The following is a 26,814-nucleotide window of genomic DNA, read 5'->3' on the forward strand; positions in this document are numbered from 1 at the left end:
CCATCGAATTTTCCCGCTTTTCCCTCCTCATTCCTTGTTTGTTGTCTCTTGTGATGTGATTTTGGAATTCATACGATACAAATAGTTGGAAAACAGAGTCAGTTCACCTTCGGCATCATTTTTTTTTCTGAAAGAGGCAGCATGAAACTTCCACATCAGGAATGGACAGGACTTAGGTCAAACACACCTAACTTTTTTCCCCCATTTTTCTGTGCACAAGTTTTATGAATTAAAACTAGTGGGGCCTGCCTTTATGAAGTAGAGGACTACTTAATCTCTCTACCAAAAGACTTTAAGTAAAGGTGTATGAAACTTGAACTGTATTAAGGGGGAAAGAAGTGAGTTCCACACTGAATTTTGGTGTCCCAAGCATGCGGACAGAGTGATTCGGACTATTTGATTTCAATTATACGGCAATCATTAACTCATTTCACTGCTTCACTTCAGAAAATTCAAAAACTTGAACGGTCTGAATCTCTTTCTCTCTCTTTTGAATGGTCTAGATCTCTCAGTCCTGAGACTCTGAATACAGAGGTATGGATTGGATCTCATTCTAGGAGGAAATACTTAGGTCTCAACAAGAGTATACTTTACGTGCACTTGGTATTTTGGGACACATCTAATTTTTAAATGGAGAAATGCTACAGGGACTCTTTCAAAACGAAGAAAATTTTTATTATGCTTATAACACTAGATAGTACACCATAAATATGTGGTGTGCCACATTGTAGTTCAAGCATATGAAAAATCTCTTCTCAAAATAGGATGCTCTATTAACTCTTTGTCATCTCATGTTTTTAGCACAATATTTTGAAGTGTTGACACGAGAATTAACGTTAAACTGTAAATTGGCAAAGAATCCACAAAGAGTCAAAAGAGAATATCCGTAGAATTTCTCTTTTAATGAATGTGCAAAAACAAATAGTGCTAACATTAATAATATGATAAATGAATTCCAAACAGCTAAGCTTGTATCCCAACAACTAATTCACAATGAAGTACTGTAATGAAATCCAGCTAAGCTTCACTATGTAATATGTCTACATAGCAAATAGATTAGACTAAATTTATTATTAATTAATAATAATAATTAAAATTAATTAGTTAATTATGTCCAATTAAAATAAGCTTCCTAGGGCTCTCTCATGGGTTAACATGATCTGTTTACATTATTTGATTTAATAAAATTATTAAGAAGCTGTCTCTTGCCTTATAATTACGTGACAACCAAAAGTATTTCATTATTGTGTCTCCACTATGTCCCCTCCAATCGATCAAGTATCAATAAAACAAATTAAAAAAAAATAAAAAAAATAAAAAAAATAAACTTTTAAGCTTGAAATATTCCCATCTAAATAAAAGAAAACTACAAATTTCGACAAAAGAAATAAAAATAAAAATAAAAGAAAACTACAAAAATAAAGCAAAAGGGTAAATAAAATATTGAAAGGACAATTTGTTTTATGCGGCCAATTGGGCCGATTCACTCGACTTCTACTTTTGAGCCGTAGGACGAGAAACTGTGAGCATTCTTTTAAAAGCGGCTTAGGCGGTGTCTAGACGCTAGACGGAAGTGAAGTGCTCCAATTAGGGTTTAAGTGTTTTAGAAATCGATGAAGTGTTTAGGCAGCAATTAGAAGGCGTCTAGACAGTTTTAGGCGGTTTAATTATTATTATTTTAAATTAAGAGTTTAAACATAATTTTCTTGTAAAATAACTTTGAACTTTCTTTCTTGTAAAATAACTTTTAATACATGTTTCATTTTATGTATTCAATCAATTGTTGACTTATTTGTATGTTTTTATTGTTTATAATAATTTAATTAAAATTTAAAATTCACCTAGGTTTTTGCCGGTCACCTTACCGCTTTTTAGAACCTTGACTATGAGATGTATATTTACTTGGAATGAGGAAGTCTTGAATTGTTATGAGATAAACTAATACCATACTCTGATATGGTTCTTAACTTTTTTAGCTATTTGATATCAATTTTAAGAGTAATGTTAGGGAGACTAGATTTCTAAACGCTGTAAATTAAATAGCATGAGAGTTAATGATTGATTATTACTTAAATGCTAATAAACGTGCTCATTTTCTATTGCTGACACATCATTTGGTTTGCAAATTTTGCCTACAAATTTAGTTCCCCTAGCATCATTTGCAACACAACATTTTTAATGTGGAAATCAATAATAGGTGTCGAACTCGCCGTTTATAACACTTTGAATCTAAGATCACCCACTAACAAACGAAGATAAATACCACTACATTGTAGTATTAATAGTCTAATCCAATGAGAAAGCGACTAACTTACTTACAATGGGGCTATATTCCGACTCTCTCGATCACATGTGTCATGTAATAAGTGACGAGTAAGATAAAGATAACCGACCAGAACGTAATAACATATCCACGTGACATGAAAGTTTTTGTCGAGCGAGAGGATGTTTGTCACACCAGTTGTATCAACTACTTGAGATTAATTTTCACACCAACCATCCAAGTCACATTTATATCTTTAGGACATCTCGACTCCAGAACAGAGTACGTTCCCCAGAAAAGGGGAAGACAAAATGTTCATTCAAACAAGCTAACTTGACCAAGAAATTCCAGCTAATGCACTTAAAATGCAACGTTGACAAATTGACATTAACTGATAAGTACAATGACGATACCACCAAAGCTATGTTCATGTCTGCTTCAAAGTACAAAATCAGAAAATTACAGAGAAAAACATTACACTGTAGGTCGAAAGATCGAAAATCTGCTCTTTCGTATCAGATTCTACTATTTCTATCAAGTGGTGTTTGATGGTTAGATCCTGAGTTAAATATGTACAATGACTAGTATTAATGTTAAAAAACTTGATAATATAAGATACTCGAGAGCACCATCGAATTTTTCCGCTTTTCCCTCCTCTTTCCTTGTTTGTTGTCTCTTGTGATGTGATTTTGGAATTCATACGATACAAATACTTGGAAAACAGAGTCAGTTCACCTTCAGCATCATTTTTTTTTCTTCTGAAAGAGGCAGCATGCATGCTGAAACTTCCACATCAGGAATGGACAGGACTTAGGTCAAACACACCTAACTTTTTCCCCCATTTTTCTGTATACAAGTTTTATGAATTAATACTAGTGGGGCCTGCCTTTATGAAGTAGAGGACTACTTGATCTCTCTACCAAAAGACTTTAAGTAAAGGTGTATGAAATTTGAACTGTATTAAGGGGGAAAGGAGTGAGATCCACACTGAATTTTTGTGTCCCGAGCCTACAGACAGAGTGATTCGGACTACTTAATTTCAATTATACGATCACTATTAGCCTATTTCATTGCCTCACTTCACAAAAATTCAAAAACTTGAAAGGTCCAAATCTCTTTCTCCCTCTTTGAACAGTCTAGATCTCTCAGTCAGAGGACTCTGAATACAGAGTTCTGGACTGGATCTCATTCTAGGAGGAAATACTTAGGTGTCAATGAGAGTATGCTTTATGTGCACTTGGTATTTTGGGACACATCTAATTTTTAATTGGAGAAATGCTACATGGACTCTTTCAAAACAAAGAAATTTTTTACTATGCTCAAAACACTAGATAGTACATCATAAATATGCGGTGTACCACACTGTAGTTCAAGCATATGAAAAATCTCTTCTCAAAAGAGGATGCTCTATTTAACTATTTGTCATCTTATGTTTTTAGCACAATATTTTGAAGTGTTGGCACGAGAATTAACGTTAAACTGTAAATTAGCAGAGAATCCACAAAGAGTCCAAAGAGAATCTCCGTAGAATTTCTCTTTTAATGAATGTGCAAAAACAAATAGTGCTAACATTAATAATATGATAAATGAATTCCAAACAGCTAAGCTTGTATCCCAACAACTAATTCACAATGAAGTACTGTAATGAAATCCAGCTAAGCTTCACTATGTAATATGTCTACATAGCAAATAGATTAGACTAAATTTATTATTAATTAATAATAATAATTAAAATTAATTAGTTAATTATGTCCAATTAAAATAAGCTTCCTAGGGCTCTCTCATGGGTTAACATGATCTGTTTACATTATTTGATTTAATAAAATTATTAAGAAGCTGTCTCTTGCCTTATAATTACGTGACAACCAAAAGTATTTCATTATTGTGTCTCCACTATGTCGCCTCCAATCGATCAAGTATCAATAAAACAAATTAAAAAAAATAAAAAAAATAAAAAAAACAAACTTTTAAGCTTGAAATATTCCCATCTAAATAAAAGAAAACTACAAATTTCGACAAAAGAAATAAAAATAAAAATAAAAGAAAACTACAAAAATAAAGCAAAAGGTTAAATAAAATATTGAAAGGACAATTTGTTTTATGCGGCTAATTGGGCCGATTCACTCGCCTTCTACTTTTGAGTCGTAGGACGAGAAACTGTGAGCATTGTTCTAAAAGCGGCTTAGGCGGTGTCTAGACGCTAGACGGAAGTGAAGTGCTCCAATTAGGGTTTAAGCATTTTAGAAATCGATGAAGTGTTTAGGCAGCAATAGAAGGCGTCTAGATGGTTTTAGGCGGTTTAATTTATATTATTATTTTAAATTAAGAGTTTAAACATAATTTTCTTGTAAAATAATTCTGAACTTTCTGTCTTGTAAGATAACTTTTAATACATGTTTCATTTTATGTATTCAATCAATTGTTGACTTATTTATATGTTTTGATTGTTTATAATAATTTAATTAAAATTTAAAATTCGCCTAGGTCTCTGCCTGTCACCTTACCGCTTTTTAGAACCTTGACTATGAGATGTATATTTACTTGGAATGAGGAAGTCTTGAATTGTTATGAGATAAACTAATACCATACTCTGATATGGTTCTTAATTTTTTTTAGCTATTTGATACCAATTTTAAGAGTAATGTTAGGGAGACTAGATTTCTAAATGCTGTAAATTAAATAGCATGGGAGTTGATGATTGATTATTACTTAAACGCTAATAAACGTGCTCATTTTCTATTGCTGACACATCATTTGGTTTGCAAAATTTGTCTACAAATTTAGTTCCCCTAGCATCATTTGCAACACAACATTTTTAATGTGGACATCAATAATAGGTGTCGAACTCGCCGTTTATAACACTTTGAATCTAAGACCACCCACCAACAAGCGAAGATAAATACCACTACATTGTAGTATTAATAGTCTAATCCAATGAGAAAGCGACTAACTTACTTACAATGGGACTATATTCCGACTCTCTCGGTCACATGTGTCATGTAATAAGTGACGACTAAGATAAAGATAACCGACCAGAACGTAATAACATATCCACGTGACATGGAAGTTTTTGTCGGGCGAGGGGATGTTTGTCACACCAGTTGTATCAACTACTTGAGATTAATTTTCACACCAACCATCCAAGTCACATTTATATCTTTAGGACATCTCAACTCCAGAACAGAGTACGTTCCCCAGAAAAAGGGAAGACAAAATGTTCATTCAAACAAGCTAACTTGACCAAGAAATTCCAGCTAATGCACTTAAAATGCAACGTTGACAAATTGACATTAACTGATAAGTACAATGACGATACCACCAAAGCTATGTTCATGTCTGCTTCAAAGTACAAAATCAGAAAATTACAGAGAAAAACATTACACTGTAGGTCGAAAGATCGAAAATCTGCTCTTTCGTATAAGATTCTGCTATTTCTATCCATCCAAACAATCCAAATAACTGTCATGGTCACCGTTCTAAAAATTCCCGTCTAGCCCCTGTTTAGGTACTACGTAGCTGGTCAACGTCCCCTTAGGGTTTTAAAATTAAGAAAGGGTGTCTAGACCTGCTAGGCGCCCGCTCAGGTCGTGACTTTCCTATAGACAGAAAATAGATAACTTTCATTTTGCATTTTTTTTTTAATAACTTGTAAAAGACTTGCAGAATACTCATATGAACGCTCATTATACTCTGGTTCCCCATGTTTATAATATGTTATAATACTTTCTAATATGTCATTCAATTTTTCAATGTATGTATCCCAAGTCAATAATGTATTTTTTAAGTATAAACAGATACTTATTTATACGATATATAATAAGTTTATTTAAATTCGTCTAGTCCACTTAAACCCTCGCCACCCCACTCCGTCCGACTAGCACCGAGAACCTTGGTCATGGTACTGTGAAAAACTATAGATAAATAAAATAAAAAATTCAAGAGCTTTGACAGTATACGTCCATACACACACTGTTGGTGATCGAAACCTAAATAAACTGAAGTTACTTATAATCCACGTCAAGTTAGCTATTTGGACAGATGTTACTTTATTGAGAAAGGATGTAGTTTGAAAGGAAAAAGGTAAATTCTCAGGACTCACAAGGACATATGATTCAGTGATTGTTGTGTGTAGAATCATGCAGGTTTCGCCCACAACGGTCACATATGTTAGAAGCAGTCGAAGATGAGTTCTCGGGCTTTTCCTTCTGCATCTTTGGTAGATCATGTCCCAGAACATCAGAAAGTGCTTTTGATCCTTGTTGGACTTCCTTCAAACTGAAAACAGGCATTAAAGTTATATGGTTAGAACATAGAAGATATCCAGAAAACTTTGAAACATGCTGTCATTTCCGTTGATCCCACCGGATCATAGTTATGCTTGGCAGGCATTTAGTTTCAATGAGATTAAAACAAGATTGATCAGTGATCACCAACACCTGTATTTACCTTATGGAGAGCGGAGGAGTCAACCGGATAATAGTATCGTGTGTTGGCTTGGCAAGAACTCCTCTCTCCTTCAACTGTAGACAGATATCGTAAGCAGAAACAGGGGACAGATTCTTGCTATTGAGCTCCACAGCGTTGAACAAACCTCTTCCTCGAACTTCCTTTATGTAGTTTGGGAATTGCTGCTGAATCTTGACAAGCTGATTCCTAAGCTCTTGTCCCATTTCGGCTGATCTGTTGGTATTTGAACATCAGGAAACATAATTTCCACAATGATTTTATAGTGGTGTCATAGAGAGGAGAGTGAAAGGGTTTATATTTGATACCTTTCAGCAAGCTTCTCATCTCTGATAACATCTAGTGCGGCAACAGCGACTGCACTGGCCAACGGATTACCCCCGAAGGTGCTGCAAGTGATCTCAAATTAATAGTACCAACTCTTGAAAATCAGAAATCATTTTTCTACGGCATGGCCACGCAGGATCAGAAACAGAAATTGCTTATGATTCAACCTTTTCTGAAAAAGCTACTGATAGAATTATGGTGACAAGAGCTCTCAAAGTACTAGAAGAGACTATAAATGGAAGCAGTTATGAGAGCAAACCTTCCATGCTCTCCGGGTCGGATACAAAGCATTACGTCTTTGTCTGCAAGCACCGCACTGACGGGTATCACTCCACCACCCAATGCTTTTCCTAGTATCTGAATAAAACCCACAAAGTCTTAGGTAAGCATCTGGTATGGTTATAAACAAAACTGCACTCCATGAAAAAGAACTCAGCCAAAAAAGAAAAAGAGGTATGGTTATGTATCATGAAGGCTAAATGAACAGCTTCAGCATTTTAACGCCACACTGTCAAAGTTATCACTACTTGGAGAAACTCACCACTACATCTGGGCGAACTTCTTCCCAATCAACAGCAAGCATTTTCCCTGACCGTGCTAAACCAGATTGTATTTCATCAGCGATCATTAAAATGTTATATTTCGAGCACAGATCTCTAACAGTTTTCAAATAACCATCTGGAGGAATTATGACCTGTGATCACATCAGAAATTGTTCTCAAAAGAACTGATAGAAGATGGAAATAATTTATGGTTCAGATTAGAGACGTGATAGAATCTGCATCCAACAACTGTATACATGTTGTCCCATATCTATGGAACATAATAAATCAATAAAATATTTAATTCCAAAAACATACATACCCCAGCCTCTCCCTGAATGGGTTCAAAGAGAAATCCAGCTATGCGGTCTCCATTTTCTGCACTCCATGACAGAAAAATTTGTCAGTTCGATTATAATACAAAAAAGAGCAAACTATATGATGTTTTAAACAGATGTGATCTTTTACATATCAAACATGCACCACAAATTCTTAAACAGAAAAAAAAATGTATTCAAACCTTTGAAAACTTTTTCAAGGCCAACTGCATCACCAAAATCAACTTTAAGATGTCCAGGCAACAAGGGTCCAAAACCACGGGTTGCTTCATTGTCACAGCTCATGGAGATGACAGCCAAAGTACGACCATGGAAGCAGCCACAACATGATACAATAATAGCCTGTGTATGGATCAATTGAGTTAGGGACATATCTGAAGCAATAACCTTGCCATTGTCCTTCTAATGTTCAAGTCACCAAACTAGAATGGCATAATTCTAAATAAACAATTTGAGAAGTGTTGGAGAATAATACGTACATACAAATTAGGCTTCTAAGTCAGTTAGAATATATGGCGTTCAAACTTGTTTTGAGGTGTGAGCTAGTTCCCTAAATTAAGTGATTTGATTTCTTGGTTATTTTAATATGGTGATTAGGATTGTATCTCATTTTCCCCCATTCTTTTCTCAAGAAGAAAACGATGATCATAAATCTCAACACAAGAACTTATATTAACACACAAAATCCTTAAAGGGAACAACTACAGCAGGTGAGGAGAGTGAAAAACTTGGGATTCATAAGATACATATATCGTGGATATATTTTCAGGTGAGTGCAACAATCAGAAGTACTCCAGTCAGTGAACCGACTTAAGAAAACATTTCTATATGACCCCATATGAAAAAACTTGAAAGATAGAGAGGCAAACTAAAAGTCTAAAACTAATGAGATCTATGTCAAAAAGTAGATACGTCTCCTTGAATTATACCTCATCTTTTGGAATTTTTTTCTTCTCATGACCCCATTTCCTTGCCACCTTCAAAGCTGTTTCCACAGCTTCAGCACCAGTGTTCATGGGCAGCACCATGTCATAGCCAAACATGCTTGTTAGATACTCAGCAAATATTGGAAATCTATCATTATAGAAAGCCCGAGAACTAAGAGTTAGCCTTTGTGCCTGTTCTTGTAATGCCTTCATGATTTTTGGATGGCAATGTCCCTGCAGCAGTAAATTCCGTTGAATAATGAGAAAGAGTAGAATATCTGCTTCAAGAATTGGCGTTTCTTATGTGAACAAGCTTCTTCACTTGCTTCACATTTACTCGGATTTCAAAGAAAAAAAGCCAGTTCCACTTGAATAATTGATTAAGAACGAGAACATTCGAATGCAAAAAAGGAATACTATATATTGTCATGGGTTTCCATTTTGTAATTCGAATGGGACAATAAAGTTCATGTCATCTGATGCAGAAAAGAGATAAGGCAGTTGTGATTATAGGCTAGTTATAAATATGTATGCATATTGTATGTGCAAGCGTGTGCGCACGTTCATGCTCGTGTACCTGATTAACAGCAGAGTAAGCTGAAAGAAAGTCCAGATATCTGTTTCCCTCTGGGTCCTGTATACATGATCCTTTTCCTTGAGAGAACACAACGGGAATTGGGTGGTAACTGAAATTTGCACCAAGCAGATTTTGTCAAAACTTCGTCACAAAACCCTCTCCAAGCAAATCATTTGACACGTTTACACCATCCAGACAAAAACTTAGAACAAGGAGGAGACTCTAACATTGTAGTTTTTCAAACCGAAAAAAAAGGAGGAGACTTTACAATCGTGATCAATTATTTAACACGGTTAGCTTTTCCGGAGGCTCGTTACAGGCGAAAAGCACTTCCTAAACACAGAATTAGTTGAAATTAAGTCTGCAGACAATCCCAGTATTCCTTAACGTTTACATGCTCATAATATCCTAATTGAGAAAATGGAAAGTCGGCTCGGATCAATCAACGCAGCCTAACAAAGTGCAGGAAATCCAAAGGATTCAATCAAACTAAACTCAAAACAATAAGAAATTATAAACAAAACCCAATACGTATAATTACAACATTTAGAACCCGCAGACAAGGAATTAGATGGAAACAAGCAGAACCCAGATGGCAGAACTTGAAGAAGAACGGAAAAAGTAGCAGGGATGAGAAATTTTTGGATGAGACATGAAGAGTTTAGAGAGAGAGAGAGAGAGAGAGAGGGGTGACTTGTGGGCGCTGTATTGATATTCCGAGTTGATGAGCTCCTGAGAAGATGAAGGGGTGGTGGCTTGAGGGACAGCACCGAAGCTCCTCCAAATCACACTGTTCTTGAAGCTTGTTGTGCTCAGCGCACGCTGCAAACATCTCCTGCTCGCCATTGATGGATAACGACGATGGGTTCTTCTCCTTACTTGTTTGGTGCTATGAAAATACCAACTTTCCAAATCGTTTCGGATGAAATTATGGAAGATTAGAATTGTTTATTTATTTTTGGTAAGTGTTTTGATACATGTCATACGATGATTGTTTGGTTTGGATTTTGGGATGATTGTCGTTATACGACGCAGTGTTGCACCTTCCAAAGCATATCTTTGATCCAAAAATAATAACAGTACTACTCATTTTGCGGAATGGTTACGACTGATTATTTTTTTTAGAGTCGGCAAAATTTATAGAGACATTTTAGACTTGTTTTACAACTATTGTATAATTCAATAGCAGATGTACCATGTGAAATACAGACATGAAATTTATCTTCAACCACTTAGACACCTCGTGATGGTTGTCATTTTATATCTCTGCGAGATGATTAGAAATGAGAAGTTTTATTAATCTCTAATTTGTCTCGTCTATAACTCATACAAGATTGAAAGTTGTTGATTGTCACTCCTCTAAGAGCCATTAACCACCATCACAAATTTTTAAGAACAGTTGAGCGAGAGTCAAAATCTGATCGTGTCTACTTAGTGTTTTGTTAATTGTTACCAACAAGCATTGAGAATGATTTTTTTTCTTCTATTTATTTATTTCTTTTTTCAATTATATTTCTATTTATTATTTAGCATTAAACTATTTGCATGATTTGACATATCATATGAAAATTAATCGGGTGATTTTAATAAGTTATCTAATCATTTTGAGTGGGCAAAATAAGTTGAGTACACGTATGAACCGATAAGATAAACGAGCCATTGATGAGTCGAGCAGATTATCGAGAAATGTTTTAATATGTCGAAAACACAGCTGAATACATTATGTATAATAATAAAATTGATTTAAAAATTAAAAAAAAATTAATTTCAACTAATTACATTATAATACTTGAATATACCAGACTGTATTTTCGACATCCTAAAAAATTTCTCCCGATCATGCCTTTTAAAATTATTGGTCTCAAACTCCATAGGAAACCACCAAATGTGAAAGTCACAACACAAACCATTAAATACATTTGTTTTTCCACTCATTTTCCATTTCTTTTTCCAAATTTCACCTCTTCCCTATACTGTTGTAGAAATTTTCTTAACTTCTCTATGCCTTTGATTTCTAAGACACAATTAACAAAATTGTTATCAGCACTCCAAAAAATCACCCTACACTCTCTAGTGAAAAAAGAAAAAGAAAACAAAAGCGTGTATGATCACTTTTTTCTCGTGTCAGTATCAACTCTCTATCTTTTATCGTATCGTGTAAGGTTCGGATAAATTCATAACCAACAAAACAAACATCAAACAAGCACTTGTCAAATCGTTTTTGTGGTACATTACTAACAAAATCTTCTTTTACATCACAGACAAATGTAAGTTATGCTCAGTTTTAGCACATTTGACATCCCCCTTCCCAGGGGATCACACCGGTCCTCCTCCACCTTCCGAATTTCAATCTCAATCTCGAAGCATCGCATGTCAGTTGCAGTACACAAGCAACCAATAGCCTGTAAAATGCGGCCACAGCCATGCTATACCACCGATTCAACGCATGCCCCCAGCAACGGTGAAATACCAATCTTAATTCGATTTCTCTAGTCTAAACTAACACTACTTGAAATATACTTCAGAGAGAGAGAGAGAGAGAGAGAGAGAGAGAGAGAGAGAGAGTAGAATGTCTCGTATAAGTCTTCGGAGAGGAGTGGCTTGACAAAATTCGAGAGTCGAAATGGAGCTGAAGTAACTAGACCCTGAAAAAATTCGGGTCCTTAGTACGCACCAGAGAGCTTTTTGATGTGAACAATATTTAGCAAACACCTACACGAATGCTCCATTGTAATCTAAAGGAAGGGACGAAGTTGAAATTCAAGTGGCTTGCTGAGATGTCGTCTTATTGTTAAGTGTAATCTACAAGTGGTTTAGAGTTCAGTGTGAAGTAAGTCATCTAAATTCTATATTTCTGTGCACCATATCTCTCTCTATATGGAACTGGAAGTTTCAGAATCGTAAGCAATTAAAGCTACACCACTAAAACAAACGATTTAGACATCAAAATGGCGTTAAGGTGGTGAGAGTATGTGGGTTCTAGGGAAGCATCATTTAAACTGCAAACCACCACACAATCAGGCCATGTTTGCAGACAAGAATTCGCCGACAAAATGGATAATTAGAAGTAGAAGATGATAAAATAAATCTGCACCAGAACCAGAAGATGGTATCTCAACATGCGAGCAGTTTGATGTACGAGGGGCAAATATTGACTCAGATAATCTACTAATAAGCCTAATGTTATTAACGAAGATAATCCGTTTCTGTTCTTTACTAACATTGAATACCTAGATTAGTTAAAATTGAGAAAAGAGGGACTAAGCTGTGCTACAAGCACAGTGGCTCACTCATGGATTAGATTAAAATGGGAAAACCAAGATCCTATAGCTGTTAGAAACCACTGCAATCAAGAGGATATAATGAAGTCAGTCCCATAAGAGAGCCCCATAGACATAGTCGTGAATTTTGACATTTATCCAACGATCTTAGGAAGCAAAAAACGCAAGTAATAGGGAGTCCCAGGAGGTCTGTTTACACAATACCTCCCTGAGAGATTTTCATGTGCGGAGCACACAAATTACTATTAGAGAAATGTTGTGAATTTACTATAAAAAGGTCAAGGATGGCACCAAAAACGAGCCAAAAGATCAATTAGTATTTAATAAATGCAGTGATTTCAAAAAAACAAGAGGAAGACAGAAGATAGAGAATAAAGAAGCAAAAAGATTCCCTGTGGTTTATCTAGTTGCAGAAAGTGATTCCTCTCAGTCTGCAGTACGCATGTAAGTTAAAAAGAACAGCACAAAGAAGAGATCATTACGAATAGCATTTCACTCACACAATTGATTAGAAGATGCTTCGAGCAAGAAGCTGAGAGCATGAGTTGGATGGCCAGAGAAATAACAAGCATATACTATAAGATCGAAAATTATGGTCATTACCGAATAATCTTCTGGCATGAACATCAATTCATAGAATATAGAGTGACAGTACCGAAAATTAGACGAACTCTATACTAGTGAAGATAAGACCAGATGAAGCGACGCGACAAGAAAGAAAGGAACTAATATTGTAGATAAGAATAGATTTGGCGACAAAGATGGGGCTACATGCCTAATCATAAACCCCGCAGTGAATCCTCTGGCAGAGTCTCAATACCGGCTTGAGTGAGAGAATCAGGAAGGGTCGAGTTGAATAAGCCTAGGAAAGAAGCCTTCTCCAGAACCAAATCTAAAGAACTAGGAGAGGAAACATGAGGGAGAAATGTTCAAAATTCTCTGCTGTACGCACCAGACATATTAACTTAAAGGACTATTCACCTTTGAACAGCAAGAAGCAGCCTGAAAAGTTAGGGGGCCATTATAAATGCCTTAATCAAGTTCTCAGCTGTACGCTTCTGTTCAGGTGTGCCAGATATATGTGCAACACGATCACCCCGGGAAGATTTGGACTCAGAGATCTCTACCATTGCTCCCGATATCTGGAAAAGACACAAATATGAATGAGAATGACATTCAAACACACAAAGCCTACAAGTTCAGGCAAAAACTAGCTAGACTTTTCGTGTTGATCCATCTCTACACAATAATCAAGCAGTAGATACAGATACAAAAGGAAAGATCCTCCTACCTTCCGAATATTGGCTATATTTGCCCCGCCTTTGCCCATCACTTTACCCACTGCATTCGCAGGAACTAGCATCTCAAGTGTTGAAGGGGGTGGCAACCTGCATAATGTTATTGAAAAGCAATCTAAGGATGAATAGAAACTGAAAAAGACAAGCTTCACAGCAAGATAGGCAAAACTACATACGCTGACCCTCCATATAGCTTGGATGGATACGAAGACATGGATCCATAGCCATTTTCTCCCATCTAAAGGAAAAGAAAATATATATAACAAGTAGTATCAGAGGTTTATTTAAAGTTTATTCAGCTCCAAAATAACTTAGTTAAATGGACATACCGACACAGATCCATATCCATAGAGGCTACCAGAAGAAAGCAGGCCCAAGCCACTTCCACTTTCAGCCCTCTGATCATAACCCATCGAAGTAACTGGGGGGACAGAAGGCAGGACAGGTGGCATCGAGAGACCAGTGCCACCCGAGTACAGAGATTCAGCACCACCAGAGGTGTTAAGACCATCATCTCTATCTTTCAAGACATCATCTCGGAGTCTTAGAACAATCTGAATAAGCGCATCCCTCAAACTACTGGGATCTCCTGCCACCTATATAAGGAAAAAAGAAATGAGAAAGAGGTGATCAACAAGAAAAAATTGGATCGCAATGGTTAAATATTTATGTAGAACCAACCCCAACAAGTTCATCATTAGCATCAGCACCCCTAGGCTTATCAACTTTTGAAATACGGACGTCAGCTTTTGTTCTCTTTCGGATTTCATTTATAATGGAACCACTTTTTCCAATAATGCAACCAATAACTTTAGATGGAACAAGAAGTCGAATGGAGACAGAGTCATCATCTTCATCATTTATCTTCCCTTGCAGCAAAAGAACAGCTTCCACTGCCATAGATTTTAGATCATCGGGTGACTGCCAAAAAAGAAACCCAACATGATCAACATGTTCAAGGAGATGAATGCCGAGCGCTGTTGTGAGACCCATAGAAAAATACTAGTAAAGATTATTCACAATTTAATCACCCAACACAATGTTGACATTTAAGTTTAAAAGTTGAGGATGGATTATAATAAGTCTTTCTCGTAATGAAATCTATATTTTTTACATTGTAATGGTTAATAAACATGAGCTCATGCCCAGAGAAAGATCCTGGAATTGCTGATGTCGGCATAAACCAGCAACAGAAGCAAAATACTGGATTTGATAGAATATTCTAGGTTATTTTAGCCTATAAAATACTATGCAGATGCATAACAAAACATAAAGAAATACTGAACCCTTAGTGGAAAATGCATTTATACCGAGCTCTTCCCAAATTTTGTTCTTGATAAGTCTACCAAAACATAAAGAGTCAGTATACCATCACGGTCATACTTCTATTGCAGTAATAGTAATAGTATACTATCATGGTCATACCTCTGTTGCAGTAACACTAATTATACACTCATCACGGTCCTTGGTATCATCAACCTCAATACGAGCACCACTCCCCTGCCTTATGCTTTTAATGGTGCCCCCACCTTTGCCAATTACGCGACCAATCTTGTCAAAGGGACACAGTACTCGCACAATTAACTCCTCAGATCGGGAGGCAACGCCAAAACCAGAAACTAAAGGAAGGGCAGATGAATACAGGGGCCATGTATTCCCTGTATCCGTGTAACCCTGAAGATCCTGTAAATGTGTAGCACCTATGATTGGAGGTACAGATCTAGAAGAGACAATAGGATCTCCACTTTGATATAGTCCACCTGGTTGATAAATAGGGACATCTGATGGGATAATAATACTTGGTGGGGCCATTGGTACTGATGTCTCAAGAGAAATCTCTTCCTTCGGAGCAAACTTGTACATAATTGCAGAAACTGCAAATAATGCTCTTTTAACTGCTTCTGATTCTCCATTTATCTGTTTGCAAAGGGAAATGAACTCTTAACAGAAAATATTACCGGTCAAGAAGTTAACCAAACAGAAAAGTTAAACATCTGTAGCAAAATTTGCAAGCATGTAAACATATTACATTTTATGCACAAAGAAGGTCCATTTAACACAACAATTCAGGAACTTCGTATTAACATTTTGTAACGGTGTAGAGTGCCTAGCCTGTTCATTCCCGACTATTGTATGGCTACAATGAGAGTGTAAACATACCCAAAATACTTCATATACAAGAAAAATGAAAACGATTCTGAACCAAGGCAAGGCATCAAATATGAACTATCGAGCTACTGTACTGATAACCCAATCTTCGAAAACAAGAACGAAAATGCCTACTTGGAAAAGCAAAACCGAATCATTGAGTAATTATTCTTATTTAATAACAAATACTAACCATAAGAAAATTGTCAAAGTCCATAGCGCACGAATGTGTTGGGTCAGTGGCATCTTTTGCAACAACCTTGATGTTGGTCCTCGTCTTGCTCCTCAGTTTCTTTATAGTCGACCCCGCCTTTCCAATAATATTTGCAGACTGGCTAGAAGGAACAAGAATTTGGCAGTCTTCCCTACTATCCCTCCGTCTCTTATCCGAATCCCCAACACTAGCCAATGCATTTGAAATCGCAGAATGAACTCTGAGAAGAGCATCCTGGGCAGCACACAAAGGTTCCCTATCACTGAACTCATCATCAACCTCAACCTCTTCCTTATCCTTAACATAGCTATAAATAGTTATAACCCTATCTTTCGCACCCGGAAACGGATCCACAACCTTGATTTTCGCTCTAGTATCTTGCCGGATCAAGTTGATCACTTTCCCACTCTTGCCAATAACACTCCCAATAACCCCATCAGGGCATAGAATCCTATAAACCACCAATTCATCACTACCCTTTTCGTCTCGGTCATTGAATCGTCTCTTTTGGTTCTTGTTTCCCCCATCGTGGTCTCTCTGCGACCGATACCGCTTACCCGTCTCCCCCATTCTTCCTCTGGATTGGTTTTCCTCCTAAAACCACACCAGAATAAAAAAAATTCAACAACTGGGCACTCCCCAAAATTACAACAGAAAAGCAATAAGAAGATAAAAGAAAGAACAAAATTTGATTCAAATAACATTGGATTGCCTTCCCTTTGGCAATCTTTGTACCAAAAGAAACAGAAAAAAAAGGGGTTTTCTTCAATTAACAAAGTAGGGTTTATTTGCAGCGCAAAGGAAAAACCTTTGGAGAAAATCAGATAATCAAAGCTTCTGAGGCGAATGGGTAAAACCCTAGTCGAAAACTCACCTGTTGTAATCAGTCGGATACGGAGAGCTCCGGAAACTATTGGGTCTGTGAATCAGTCGAGTTCCTAGGTTTTTTTACCTTATTGTCCTACTTGCAGTCGAATATATGACGCAGGAAGGAACGGTTACTTTGTTTTCGGTATTGTTTACTTTCACGAAAAAAATCATATTTTTATACTTTAAAAAATTAATTTTGATGCTAAATCATTTTCATTAATTTTTTTTTATTGTTAATTTTTGAGAAAATTGTAGCAATGACTATCAACTTTAATTTAATTAATGTAATAGTCTCTCAATTAAAAATTTAATCAGAACGTGCACTTATGATCATTTTCGTCAACTTTATCAGGACTTCTATCAAAATGAGTAACTTGTTACGCACGTGAGGCTGAATCAATGAGCAAATATGGAAAAAAATGAAAAAATTATAGCAATGGTTGTTTACTTTTAACACAATTGGAGAAATGATTCGTTAACTTTAATTCAATTAGAGCAGTGATCTCTTAATTTTAACTCAATTATGATAATAATCCTTCAAACATAACTCATTTATAGCAATAGTCCTTCAAACATAACTTATTTTGACTGAATTCTGACACATTTAACGAAAATGATTATAGATATACGTTTTGATGAGTTAAAAACCAATAATTATAAATTTTCAATTCAGTGATCATTATCCCAATTAAATTAAAGTTGAGATATTATTTTTACAATTTTCTATTGTTTTCTAAATCTAAGTGGCCCCAGAGCCCAATAAATAAATAGTGAGAACAATTAAAGGAATTTTAACAAAAAGATCCAATACTGATTATTTTAACGAAAAACTAAATTTTTACCCTAAAAATCAAACCTAATACTATTCACGACATTTTTTGCCATTTTTCATTAAAACTTGAAAGTTTTTTCTACCAATTAAGCCATTGGACCAGTTCTCTCCTCATTGCTTTCCCCAGCAGCAGTGGCCGATACGAATTCGATCATATTCAGACCGAATAGGAAGAACATGGAACAAGAAGCGGCGGAAACGCTAATTCAGGCTGCGAGGTCAGATGGGTCGGAGCCGGCGTCAGTGAACCGCGCCAGGAGGCTGCTGTTCCGGCGAATGCTAGTTGGGATAAGAGACGGCCGGTTTTTCTTGGGCACCTTTCACTGCATCGACAAGCAAGGCAACATCATACTCCAGGACGCAGTGGAGTATCGGAGCACGCGGCGGTCCTCCCCGTCTCCGATGGAGCAGCGGTGCCTCGGTCTGATTCTAATCCCTTCTTCTTGCCGTGCTTCTTGTCACGTTGGCTGCTCTGTCGAAGAACAATTGTCTCTGCTTTCCTTCTAGAACCAAACATGTTTTTACACAATATGGTTTTGTACGATGATGTTTGTATTCACGTCTTTGACAAGACGATATTCGAAACTACTCTGATCTGCGGTGTGCGAACACGGGTTCGATTTTATAAATGATAGAAACTGTTTTGCTTAGAACTTGCATTGTATGTGTGGCTAGGCAATCCTTGTATGAATTCGATTTTCTTCGAAGATCGATGTTTTCGTGGAGAATTTCTTGAACAGATTGGCATGAAGCATTCTAATGTCTGGTGATGTCTGCTTTTTGTTAATCTGAGGCTGCATTTTGAATAATCATGAACAAATTTACATAAAAATTAATATTCGTATAGACATTCGATTTGTTCTGTGAAATCTTATACATATTTGTTAGGTACAACGGTAAGGTTTGATCAAAATCTGTCGCGGTACGGTGTTCCATATACAATAAGATACGGCACAGTTCGCACGACAGTGTCAATCGGTATTGCAAAGTTAACTCCGGACGATGCTCCTGTCCCTGCAATATAAACAGAGATAATGTAAGCATTTGGAAGTCTTAACGAAGTCCGAGTTCCAGCTTCCGGGCAACACAACTTGGTTTCTAGATCTCTTCCTAGTTTGGTGCCGAGGAACAAGCTTAACGATTACCTTTGCGAGTGAAAGTTGCTGTGTTAACTCCGATAATATGGCCATGCGAATCAATTAACGGCCCTCCTGAATTCCCTGCAAAAATTCCACCATTGAAGGTTGTAAACCTTGAATTTACATGTGCAAACACTTCAAGAGCAAGGTCGACCAACGGTTTCAAGCAGAAGGAACCGAAAATAAAAGGGAAACATAAGTCGTCAATGATCATCTATTGTCTGTGGACGAAAATGAGCAGGTTTGCAAAGTTTGGAAAGCTTCGGCTGTGTTTTCGGATGAAAACAGGAAAGACGTTTTCTTTACCCTACAGTAACTAGCAGTAGGTTAAACATAACTTGCAGGCAATGAACTTCAGCAGTCTGATGCATTATCAACTAACTAAATCAAATCGATGGTTGTATTACTAGAATTAAGTACACGGTGAAACTGCAATTTGATCGTACTCATAAGAACACGATTATGTTAAGAAGAAGGGTGAAAGCTTATGGAAAACGAAATTTTTTACCAGAGTTAATGGCAGCGTCCGTTTGAATAGCTCCTCTGATGGCCTTTCCATCTGGTGAGGGTATCTCCCTCCCTAAGCCACTGACCACCTGTGATATCCAAAGAACCCATCAGGCCATAACACGGTTGGCAGAAATTGATGAAAAACATTAAACAGACCGAAAAATCTAAGGGCGGAGTAGTGACAGTAGAAAAGTTACCCCTATTGTTAGTGTGTTCTCGTATCCATAAGGATTTCCAATGGCAAAGCAGCTCTGACCGACATGTAAATCGTTAGATGTACCAAGAACAGCAGGTTTTAACTCATGTCCTTGAACATCAACCTGCACATGGTATTAAGCTAAGTATCATCAACACTTCACATGTACTTGATAGTTTATGCACAAAATGAATGCGCATGGTGCATTAGTTTACATGATTTTATGAAACGAGATTGAGATCGATAAAAAGCTTTATCGTTATCACATGCATCATACCATACCATACCTCATGGAAATTTCTTAAACATGACTTTGGTTGCAAAAGAGTGGCTGAACGCTTAGTATGCATATTACAATAAGGAAGTAAGACCAACGCCAAGAGAATAAAATTGGTGAGTTTTGCTGAATACCTTAAGAACAGCTAAATCATAGGTTGGATCGACACCAACAATCTTTCCTTCACTGTAAAAACCATTGCCTCTTGCGTCCACAAGGTAAACCTATGAAGAAGGGTGCCAAAGAAACTTTGAAATTCAAACGAATGACTTGAACTCCAAAATAAACCATTCAATTATGTTCGGAACAAGAACTTAAAAATATGACAAAGATTTTAAATCGAATAAAAGGACAAAACCTTACAACGCTGTAATCCGCTTTGATCTGTAGCCAATTTAGCTATAACATGGTAATTTGTGACCTGGAGCCACAAAGGATTGACTGGCTTTAGTACCAGGAAAGTAAACATCCATAAACTAAAAAGATAATACCTAATTATCTGGGAGAAGATGCAAACCACTAGATACTACAAAACTACAAACTTACAAGGTACAACAAAATCTGTCTTTTAGGTCCAAAAATAAAGCACAGCTGCATATGTATATAAAACCTGCTAAAACGTTGCTGGAACGACCTTAGAAAAACTAAGCTAACAAAGGGCAATTGACAGACGAAAATACAAGCATTATGACTGCAAACTGAGGCAAGTTGTTAAACAGATATTATGAATACCCATCAGATTGTAAGAGAAATGATGAAAAAGAACTCGCCCAGTCATAGCATCTAAAGTTAAGTTCACGCAGAGAAGCAGAAAACAGGTAAGCTTACAATGTGACCAAACTTATCCCAAATGAAGCCTGAACCTGTTCCTTCAACTTTGGAATTTTCATCTCCGCTTTGCGAGACAACATCAAAAGAGGCCTTGAGGCTTTTGTCTATTTCAAGGTCTTTAATAAAAACAACTGATGGAGAAGTTTCCTGCAATCACATTTCACAATTGGTGAAGAATGAGAATAAAGAAACCATATGTTTTAAATCGCCAGTTCATTAAGATGAGGTTAGTAATAGATTCACCTACAAGTTCTCTGAAAATCTTACCATGACAAAATAACAATTCACTGAGGTGAGGTTAATAACATGCACATGTAGAAGCATAACATAGAGTTTGGTTTACGTGGAAGCAATTTTGAGAAGGAATGACTATAAACCATAGAGCTCGATTTGTTTGGAAGGAACGGGTTTTCGAACCAATCCAAATCTTATTCATAGGTATTTCATCAGTGTGAATTTCTAGTTTATATACAAATCATTCGCTCCACCGTTTGAATAAAGTTTCCTGAGCAGCAAACTGATAAACAAACAACCATAAGACCCACCTTAAGCAAATCCCAGAGATTCGGGCAACAAATCTAAGGCTTTCGAACTGATTTCAGAAAATCTACCAATATTGATGATAACACTTCCAATTAATCACATCAGAAAGAGACATGGGTCACAGAAAAATGAAGGTTGAACGATTGCACGACAGTGCCATTGCTAAAAAGGCGCATTCGAGGGCGATAAAACTAAAATCTTTAGGAATTTTGAGCAGCAGATGATGCAGAAATTAACAGACAAGAAAAAGGTAACAATTCAGTGACTAAATTCCAATTTCTTCATACTTTCAACAATTATTCCATTCAAGTTTTCATCTTTTTTCAACCAACCGCATAAACAACCAAAAGGGTCAAACAAAATTAGCAAAAACTACAGAATCAAGCTTAATTCCATGACCCACATTCAAATCAACGGGCAAAAAAAGTGACACAAAAGTCAACACATTACAAAAAATTGTCAATTTAGTGAAAGAGTGAGACCTGGAAGAGATTGACGGCGCGGTCTTCGTCTTGCTGAAGCTCATCCTGCAGAGCGAGTGCAAGGCGAGATGAAGGTTGTGGGGAAATGGGGTTACAGAAATGGAGCAAGGAAGCGGCCACAAGGCTTGGGGCAAGCACCATGGCTCTTCTCCTGGTGAGAATTTTGTTCTTCTGTGAATTGCGTGAGGGGTTTGAGGAAGAAGAAGAAGAAGAAGAGTTGGTTGGTATTGGAGAGGGCTTGATTTGGCTAAGAGAACCCAACACCACCACCATTTTTGTTGTTCTTTCCCGGGAATTTTAACTGAATTTTGAGCTTTATTTACCTCTAACAATGGAGATTGAATCTTTGTGCTTTTCTTTTTCAATGGGCCGGATTGGATTTTGTTCTCAATTTGGGCCGACTCTTAATTGGGCCTTTTTGTATGATCAAAATTACTAGCCTCTTGTGACAATTTGCTCTTTCCAAGAGGATCCTCTCCGGATCTTTTTTATGAGGATCTTGGAGATTCTCAAATCGTGTCCATTTATTGTATATCATGCGGTCAATTTTCTTCCATTACTTTATATTTAATTTAAAATAAAAATATTTAAAATGATTTCTAGCTGCACGATGTATGATGAACGAACACGATTTGAGAATCTCCAGGATCCTCACTCTTGCTCTTTTGTATGTTATTTTCTTTGTTTTCATTTAAGATATGTTTTTATATTTTGTTGTTTAAAAAATTAAAGAAATAAACGAAACGATGTCATTTTGTGATCCTTAAGAGTTAAATTGTTTTATATTGAAAATTCTAATTAGGGAGGAGCAGTTTTTGGTAGATTGAATGATATACCAAAATTTGCCACTCTCTTTGTGTATACAGATTAAGAGGACGGGGAGGGTTTGACCGGACGTATAATAAATTGTAGATGAACATCTTAACAATCAAGGCAATCCATCACTAATATAGATTTTTCTTTTAAACAAATTAGTTTTGATCAGTTTCATACTCAAACTGGCCACAAGCCACTATTCTATAACGGATCGGGTTCGATTTCTACTAGACCATATTTTGTTCAATTTTAATTCAAATTATGGTTGAGCAAAAGTACTACGCTCTAGTGATATTTCACTTCACTAGTCGCTCATTGTGAAGCTTAACCCACCCCTAACCCTTTAGTGTAGGTAATATCGTTTGTTAAAAAAAAAAAAATCAAATCATGGTTGAAACTTTGACAAAATCAAAACAAACTATTATTGTGTGGGTTAGCACATGGCATACATATCCGGGCCAAAAGTTGATAGAGACACGAACATATAGGAATATTTGAACTCCGACGCACACGTCACGTACAAACAAACAAAGTAAGTGCAGAAAATTTGAACTCTTATTTTAACAGTCCAATAATTTACTTGAAAATTACAGGAGCTGATGTGACTCAAACCCTTTAGTTACTTGATTGCTTCGTCCACTAACAACACCTAAAATTTTGTATAATAATTACCACCCATGTTAGCGGCATGTCTTTGGATATCTTTAATTTAAAAAACATAAAAAATGTCATTTCATTAACTTCATTTACAATCACTTATACGTACTTAACTTTGGTAACGTGATTTCCACCGTATAGAAGCTACTTTAGCAAATTTAATATTTTTTTTTCCACTACGCTTAAAAAAGTATTTCCAAATGAAAAATAATTTGTCGCGCAACTGACTGTGGGAGACTGCATGACTTGATTTCTTTTCTTCCATTGATGGGAATCTTCGTCGCTAAAAACTTTGAATGACAAAATCTTCGTCACGGATAATTTGCATGTGGTTGTAACCAAAGCTAAATGAAAATTATATCAGAAAAGGGAGTTAGATTGTGAAAAACTTGTGGAATGTTGCAAAAGGAAGAGATCCTTTGTGCGACAAAATCAATCTTCTTAAAAGCAAATCTGTTCAGTTCATCCAATTTTTTTCTTACTCAACAATTGTCGATAATGAAATTAAACTCATGTGGTACTCAATTGGAACACAGACAAAGTGTCAGTAGACCGAAAATGAACACAAATCTATGATGTCCAATCAATAACAAATTTTTTTATAGAAAGAGTTATAAATGGTAACAAAGTCCTTAATCTATACCACAAATTTAATTTTCTTCCCTGAACTCTACTAATAATTTCTCACGTCCTCCAATTATGTCATTTGTTGCTCTAGTAGTAATTTTTGTTAACTCCGTTAACTTTTCCGTTAAGGTGAGGGATAAAATAGTAATTTCATTCAAAAAATAAGAAAATAAATTTTTTAAGAGAAAGACTTGGCTCCTCAAGGATTGAGGAGGAACTCCTCCTTAAAATATCTCTTGACTTATTCCGATCATAAACATGAAAGTTTATGAATAGGCCACGAAGTGTTTTGAGAAGCACCTTAATCTTAAGGAGCTACGCTCTTCTTTTAAAAAAAAAAAAGGAAATTAAGTTGGATTTTTTTTTCTGTATAAAAAAATCACTTTACCCTTCAATTTGATGGGAAACAAAGGCAAATTTGACAGAATGATTATTTATACAATGCTAAGTTAAAAAATAAAAGAAACTAATATAAAAGTTTAAAGACGAAAACTAAACATAAGGTAAACTTGAGTGACCTTTACTGTCATGCACCTAGTAAGAAAAGTAAATCCATATTTGTTGATGTGCTTTGTCTTTTCTTTTCTTTCCGTTAGTGGTCGGACAGAAAATTAGTGGGAGCGGCGCCACACGCATATAACTGAGTAAAGATGAGATCTTATTTGATTTGGTGCTTATAAAGTCAAAAACAATATGGATTTAGAAGAAGGAAATATTATAAAATTCTAACCGACGAACTCAGTTCATTATGATCTTATCATGGCAAAAGTTCATGAAATTAAGATCAGTAAATCATATCATGTCTTAGTCTTTCTCGATTAACAATGTGCTCTGATGAGTAAGAATCATGCCATCTCAATTCACAAAGGTGTGAAATACTAATCCGAGAGATTTTTCAGTATGTACGGCTTGAAAAGAGATTTTTTATATTTGTGGAATTGTATTCAATGAAAGTCGTATGTACGGTTTGGAGGGAGATTTTTCATATCTTTTGAGATCCATCCGTAACACGGAGTGCTAAACCACATGTAATTGTAAAATTAGAGGGACACTTGAAAAAAAAAATTCTACTAATTATATAATAGCATGTGGTATACCACTTCGTATTTTGAGCACCCTGAAAAATCTCTTTACTAACAATTGTTGCAATTTTTTCCCTCGTCCCTCGTTCTGATGTTCCAAAACAAAAAATTACTGTTGCAATTTGTTATGTTTTTACTACCAACACAGTGATTAGTTGATGAGTGTTATATAACAAGTGATGTAATATCAATTGAGAAGTGGTATAAAAACAAGTGATGTATTTTTTTACAAGTCCGTTGTTTCATACCAGTTTTTATTTATCTCATTAGAAGGTTACATGGACAGTCATGTGGTGAGAGAAAGAAAAATAAAAAACGTATGAAGCAAGAGATATGAGACCAAAAGTAAATACATATATGTATTCATACTAAAGTCCAAAGCATTTACATATTATTGAATATTGACAGACGAACGAAAAAAGAAAAAAAAAAGTTGAAGAAAGAAGGCAGCAAAGTTTTGGAAGATCTACTTATACTCTCTTTGATATTCCATATATGCATGGAACAATTTCTAGACTTAGGGGAAGGTTGTAGCTGCTGATTGAAGCCTAATTTGTCTATTGAACCTCTGAATAAACTCTTCAACTCTTCTGTTCAGTTCTTCATCCGACATGGTCGAAAATTCATTGTCTTCATCAGCAGTTCGTTTGCGCTTCTGATCAGTTGTCTCTGACCTCCTTAGAGTGTTCTTGCTCTCATTGATCATCCCTCCTTTCGCTTTTGCAGACTTACTTCGCTGATAAGTTTTTGCCTGAACATTTTCTCTGCCAGTTCCACAACCTTTATTCTGATCATCGCCTTTTGATACGTGGATTACCCTCTTTTCTTGGATAACTTCTGTATTTTGAGCTACGAGGATTACTTCTTCAATCTTTGTTTTCATATTGTTTCCCGCCTCTAATTGCCTTGGACTGCTTTTGTTGACAATTTGAGGGTATTGAGAAACAAATGAGGAAGCACTTCGAGCTTGGCTATGCATCATGTACTCTTGGTAACATTGGTCTTGTTGGTCTTTGGAAGCCGAAGAGAATGCGCCGTAGTCGGCGGCGATGATGAGGATGAGGGTGTTGGATATGGCAAACCAAAACTTGGAGTTCTTAAAGAGAGTTGAGAGGGAGAGGTTAAAAATATAGAAGATGCAAATATAAATAAGTATAGAGAAGAAAAAGGCTAAGAAGGATATTCCTTTGGCTTTGTGAGGATAATATTCTCTGGAATTGTAGGGTTTCACTAAATCTTGCTGTAGATTTGTTTGAAGTTTGGCCATCTTATGTGGAGGAGGAGAAGTGGTAATGCTTGAGATGCTTGTGGGGTTTATAAAGAAGTGTGGGATTTTATATGGGAACTTTTAGTCTACATCCAGTCAATGACATGGTATTTGAATAAAACCCACCTTGAAATATAATCCACGGAGAAATTTTTCACTGTGTTCGGAATGGGGTTGTACACCACATATCATTATATGATTAGAGGAATTTTTTATTTTTTTTTTCAACTGTCCCTCCAATTTTATAGTAACATATAGAGTATTGTCATGTGTTCTGCGCATACTGAAAACTCTACCGCATGTTGTA

The 26,814-nt window shown here is 36.1% G+C and overlaps 5 protein-coding genes across 7 annotated transcripts; 1 reads left to right on the top strand and 4 right to left on the bottom strand.

Annotated features, from left to right (window-relative positions):
* Nucleotides 1–5,499: 5,499 nt before the first annotated feature.
* On the bottom strand, nucleotides 5,500–10,538 carry LOC103419767 (ornithine aminotransferase, mitochondrial). Of its 2 annotated transcripts, XM_017327930.3 has the most exons (11): nucleotides 10,132–10,506; nucleotides 9,438–9,546; nucleotides 8,864–9,094; nucleotides 8,117–8,276; nucleotides 7,919–7,974; nucleotides 7,596–7,748; nucleotides 7,314–7,411; nucleotides 7,036–7,116; nucleotides 6,710–6,943; nucleotides 6,363–6,538; nucleotides 5,500–5,859 (listed from the first exon to the last, which is right to left on the bottom strand). In XM_017327930.3, the coding sequence occupies exons 1-10, from the start codon at nucleotides 10,281–10,283 to the stop codon at nucleotides 6,376–6,378; spliced, it is 1,437 nt and encodes a 478-aa protein (XP_017183419.1). In that variant the 5' UTR covers nucleotides 10,284–10,506; the 3' UTR covers nucleotides 5,500–5,859; nucleotides 6,363–6,375. The 2 variants fall into 2 exon arrangements, with proteins under 2 accessions (XP_017183419.1, XP_008356081.1); XM_008357859.4 differs by lacking the exon at nucleotides 5,500–5,859 and having other exon boundaries at nucleotides 6,166–6,538; nucleotides 10,132–10,538.
* A 1,106-nt stretch (nucleotides 10,539–11,644) lies between these two features.
* LOC103419766 (KH domain-containing protein At4g18375-like) lies at nucleotides 11,645–17,399 on the bottom strand. Of its 2 annotated transcripts, XM_070821430.1 has the most exons (9): nucleotides 17,253–17,399; nucleotides 16,358–16,972; nucleotides 15,442–15,933; nucleotides 14,698–14,937; nucleotides 14,346–14,612; nucleotides 14,193–14,254; nucleotides 14,010–14,106; nucleotides 13,700–13,860; nucleotides 11,645–12,082 (listed from the first exon to the last, which is right to left on the bottom strand). In XM_070821430.1, exons 2-8 carry the CDS (start codon nucleotides 16,946–16,948, stop codon nucleotides 13,729–13,731), a joined length of 1,881 nt encoding a protein of 626 aa, XP_070677531.1. In that variant the 5' UTR covers nucleotides 16,949–16,972; nucleotides 17,253–17,399; the 3' UTR covers nucleotides 11,645–12,082; nucleotides 13,700–13,728. The 2 variants fall into 2 exon arrangements, with proteins under 2 accessions (XP_070677531.1, XP_008356080.1); XM_008357858.4 differs by lacking the exon at nucleotides 11,645–12,082 and having other exon boundaries at nucleotides 13,277–13,860.
* Nucleotides 17,400–18,097: 698 nt separating this feature from the next.
* LOC103419763 (uncharacterized) lies at nucleotides 18,098–18,840 on the top strand. Its single transcript, XM_008357856.4, has one exon. The coding sequence runs from the start codon at nucleotides 18,258–18,260 to the stop codon at nucleotides 18,585–18,587; it is 330 nt and encodes a 109-aa protein (XP_008356078.1). The 5' UTR covers nucleotides 18,098–18,257; the 3' UTR covers nucleotides 18,588–18,840.
* A 39-nt stretch (nucleotides 18,841–18,879) lies between these two features.
* LOC103419764 (protease Do-like 5, chloroplastic) lies at nucleotides 18,880–22,394 on the bottom strand. The gene is made up of 8 exons (XM_029103074.2): nucleotides 22,059–22,394; nucleotides 21,031–21,180; nucleotides 20,561–20,623; nucleotides 20,337–20,426; nucleotides 19,927–20,049; nucleotides 19,728–19,815; nucleotides 19,226–19,300; nucleotides 18,880–19,094 (listed from the first exon to the last, which is right to left on the bottom strand). The coding sequence occupies exons 1-8, from the start codon at nucleotides 22,329–22,331 to the stop codon at nucleotides 18,988–18,990; spliced, it is 969 nt and encodes a 322-aa protein (XP_028958907.1). The 5' UTR covers nucleotides 22,332–22,394; the 3' UTR covers nucleotides 18,880–18,987.
* Nucleotides 22,395–25,574: 3,180 nt separating this feature from the next.
* On the bottom strand, nucleotides 25,575–26,563 carry LOC103419762 (uncharacterized). Its single transcript, XM_008357855.4, has one exon. The coding sequence runs from the start codon at nucleotides 26,505–26,507 to the stop codon at nucleotides 25,758–25,760; it is 750 nt and encodes a 249-aa protein (XP_008356077.2). The 5' UTR covers nucleotides 26,508–26,563; the 3' UTR covers nucleotides 25,575–25,757.
* Nucleotides 26,564–26,814: the final 251 nt, after the last annotated feature.

Source organism: Malus domestica, chromosome 05 (assembly GCF_042453785.1).
Source record: "Malus domestica chromosome 05, GDT2T_hap1".
Lineage (NCBI taxonomy): Eukaryota > Viridiplantae > Streptophyta > Magnoliopsida > Rosales > Rosaceae > Malus > Malus domestica.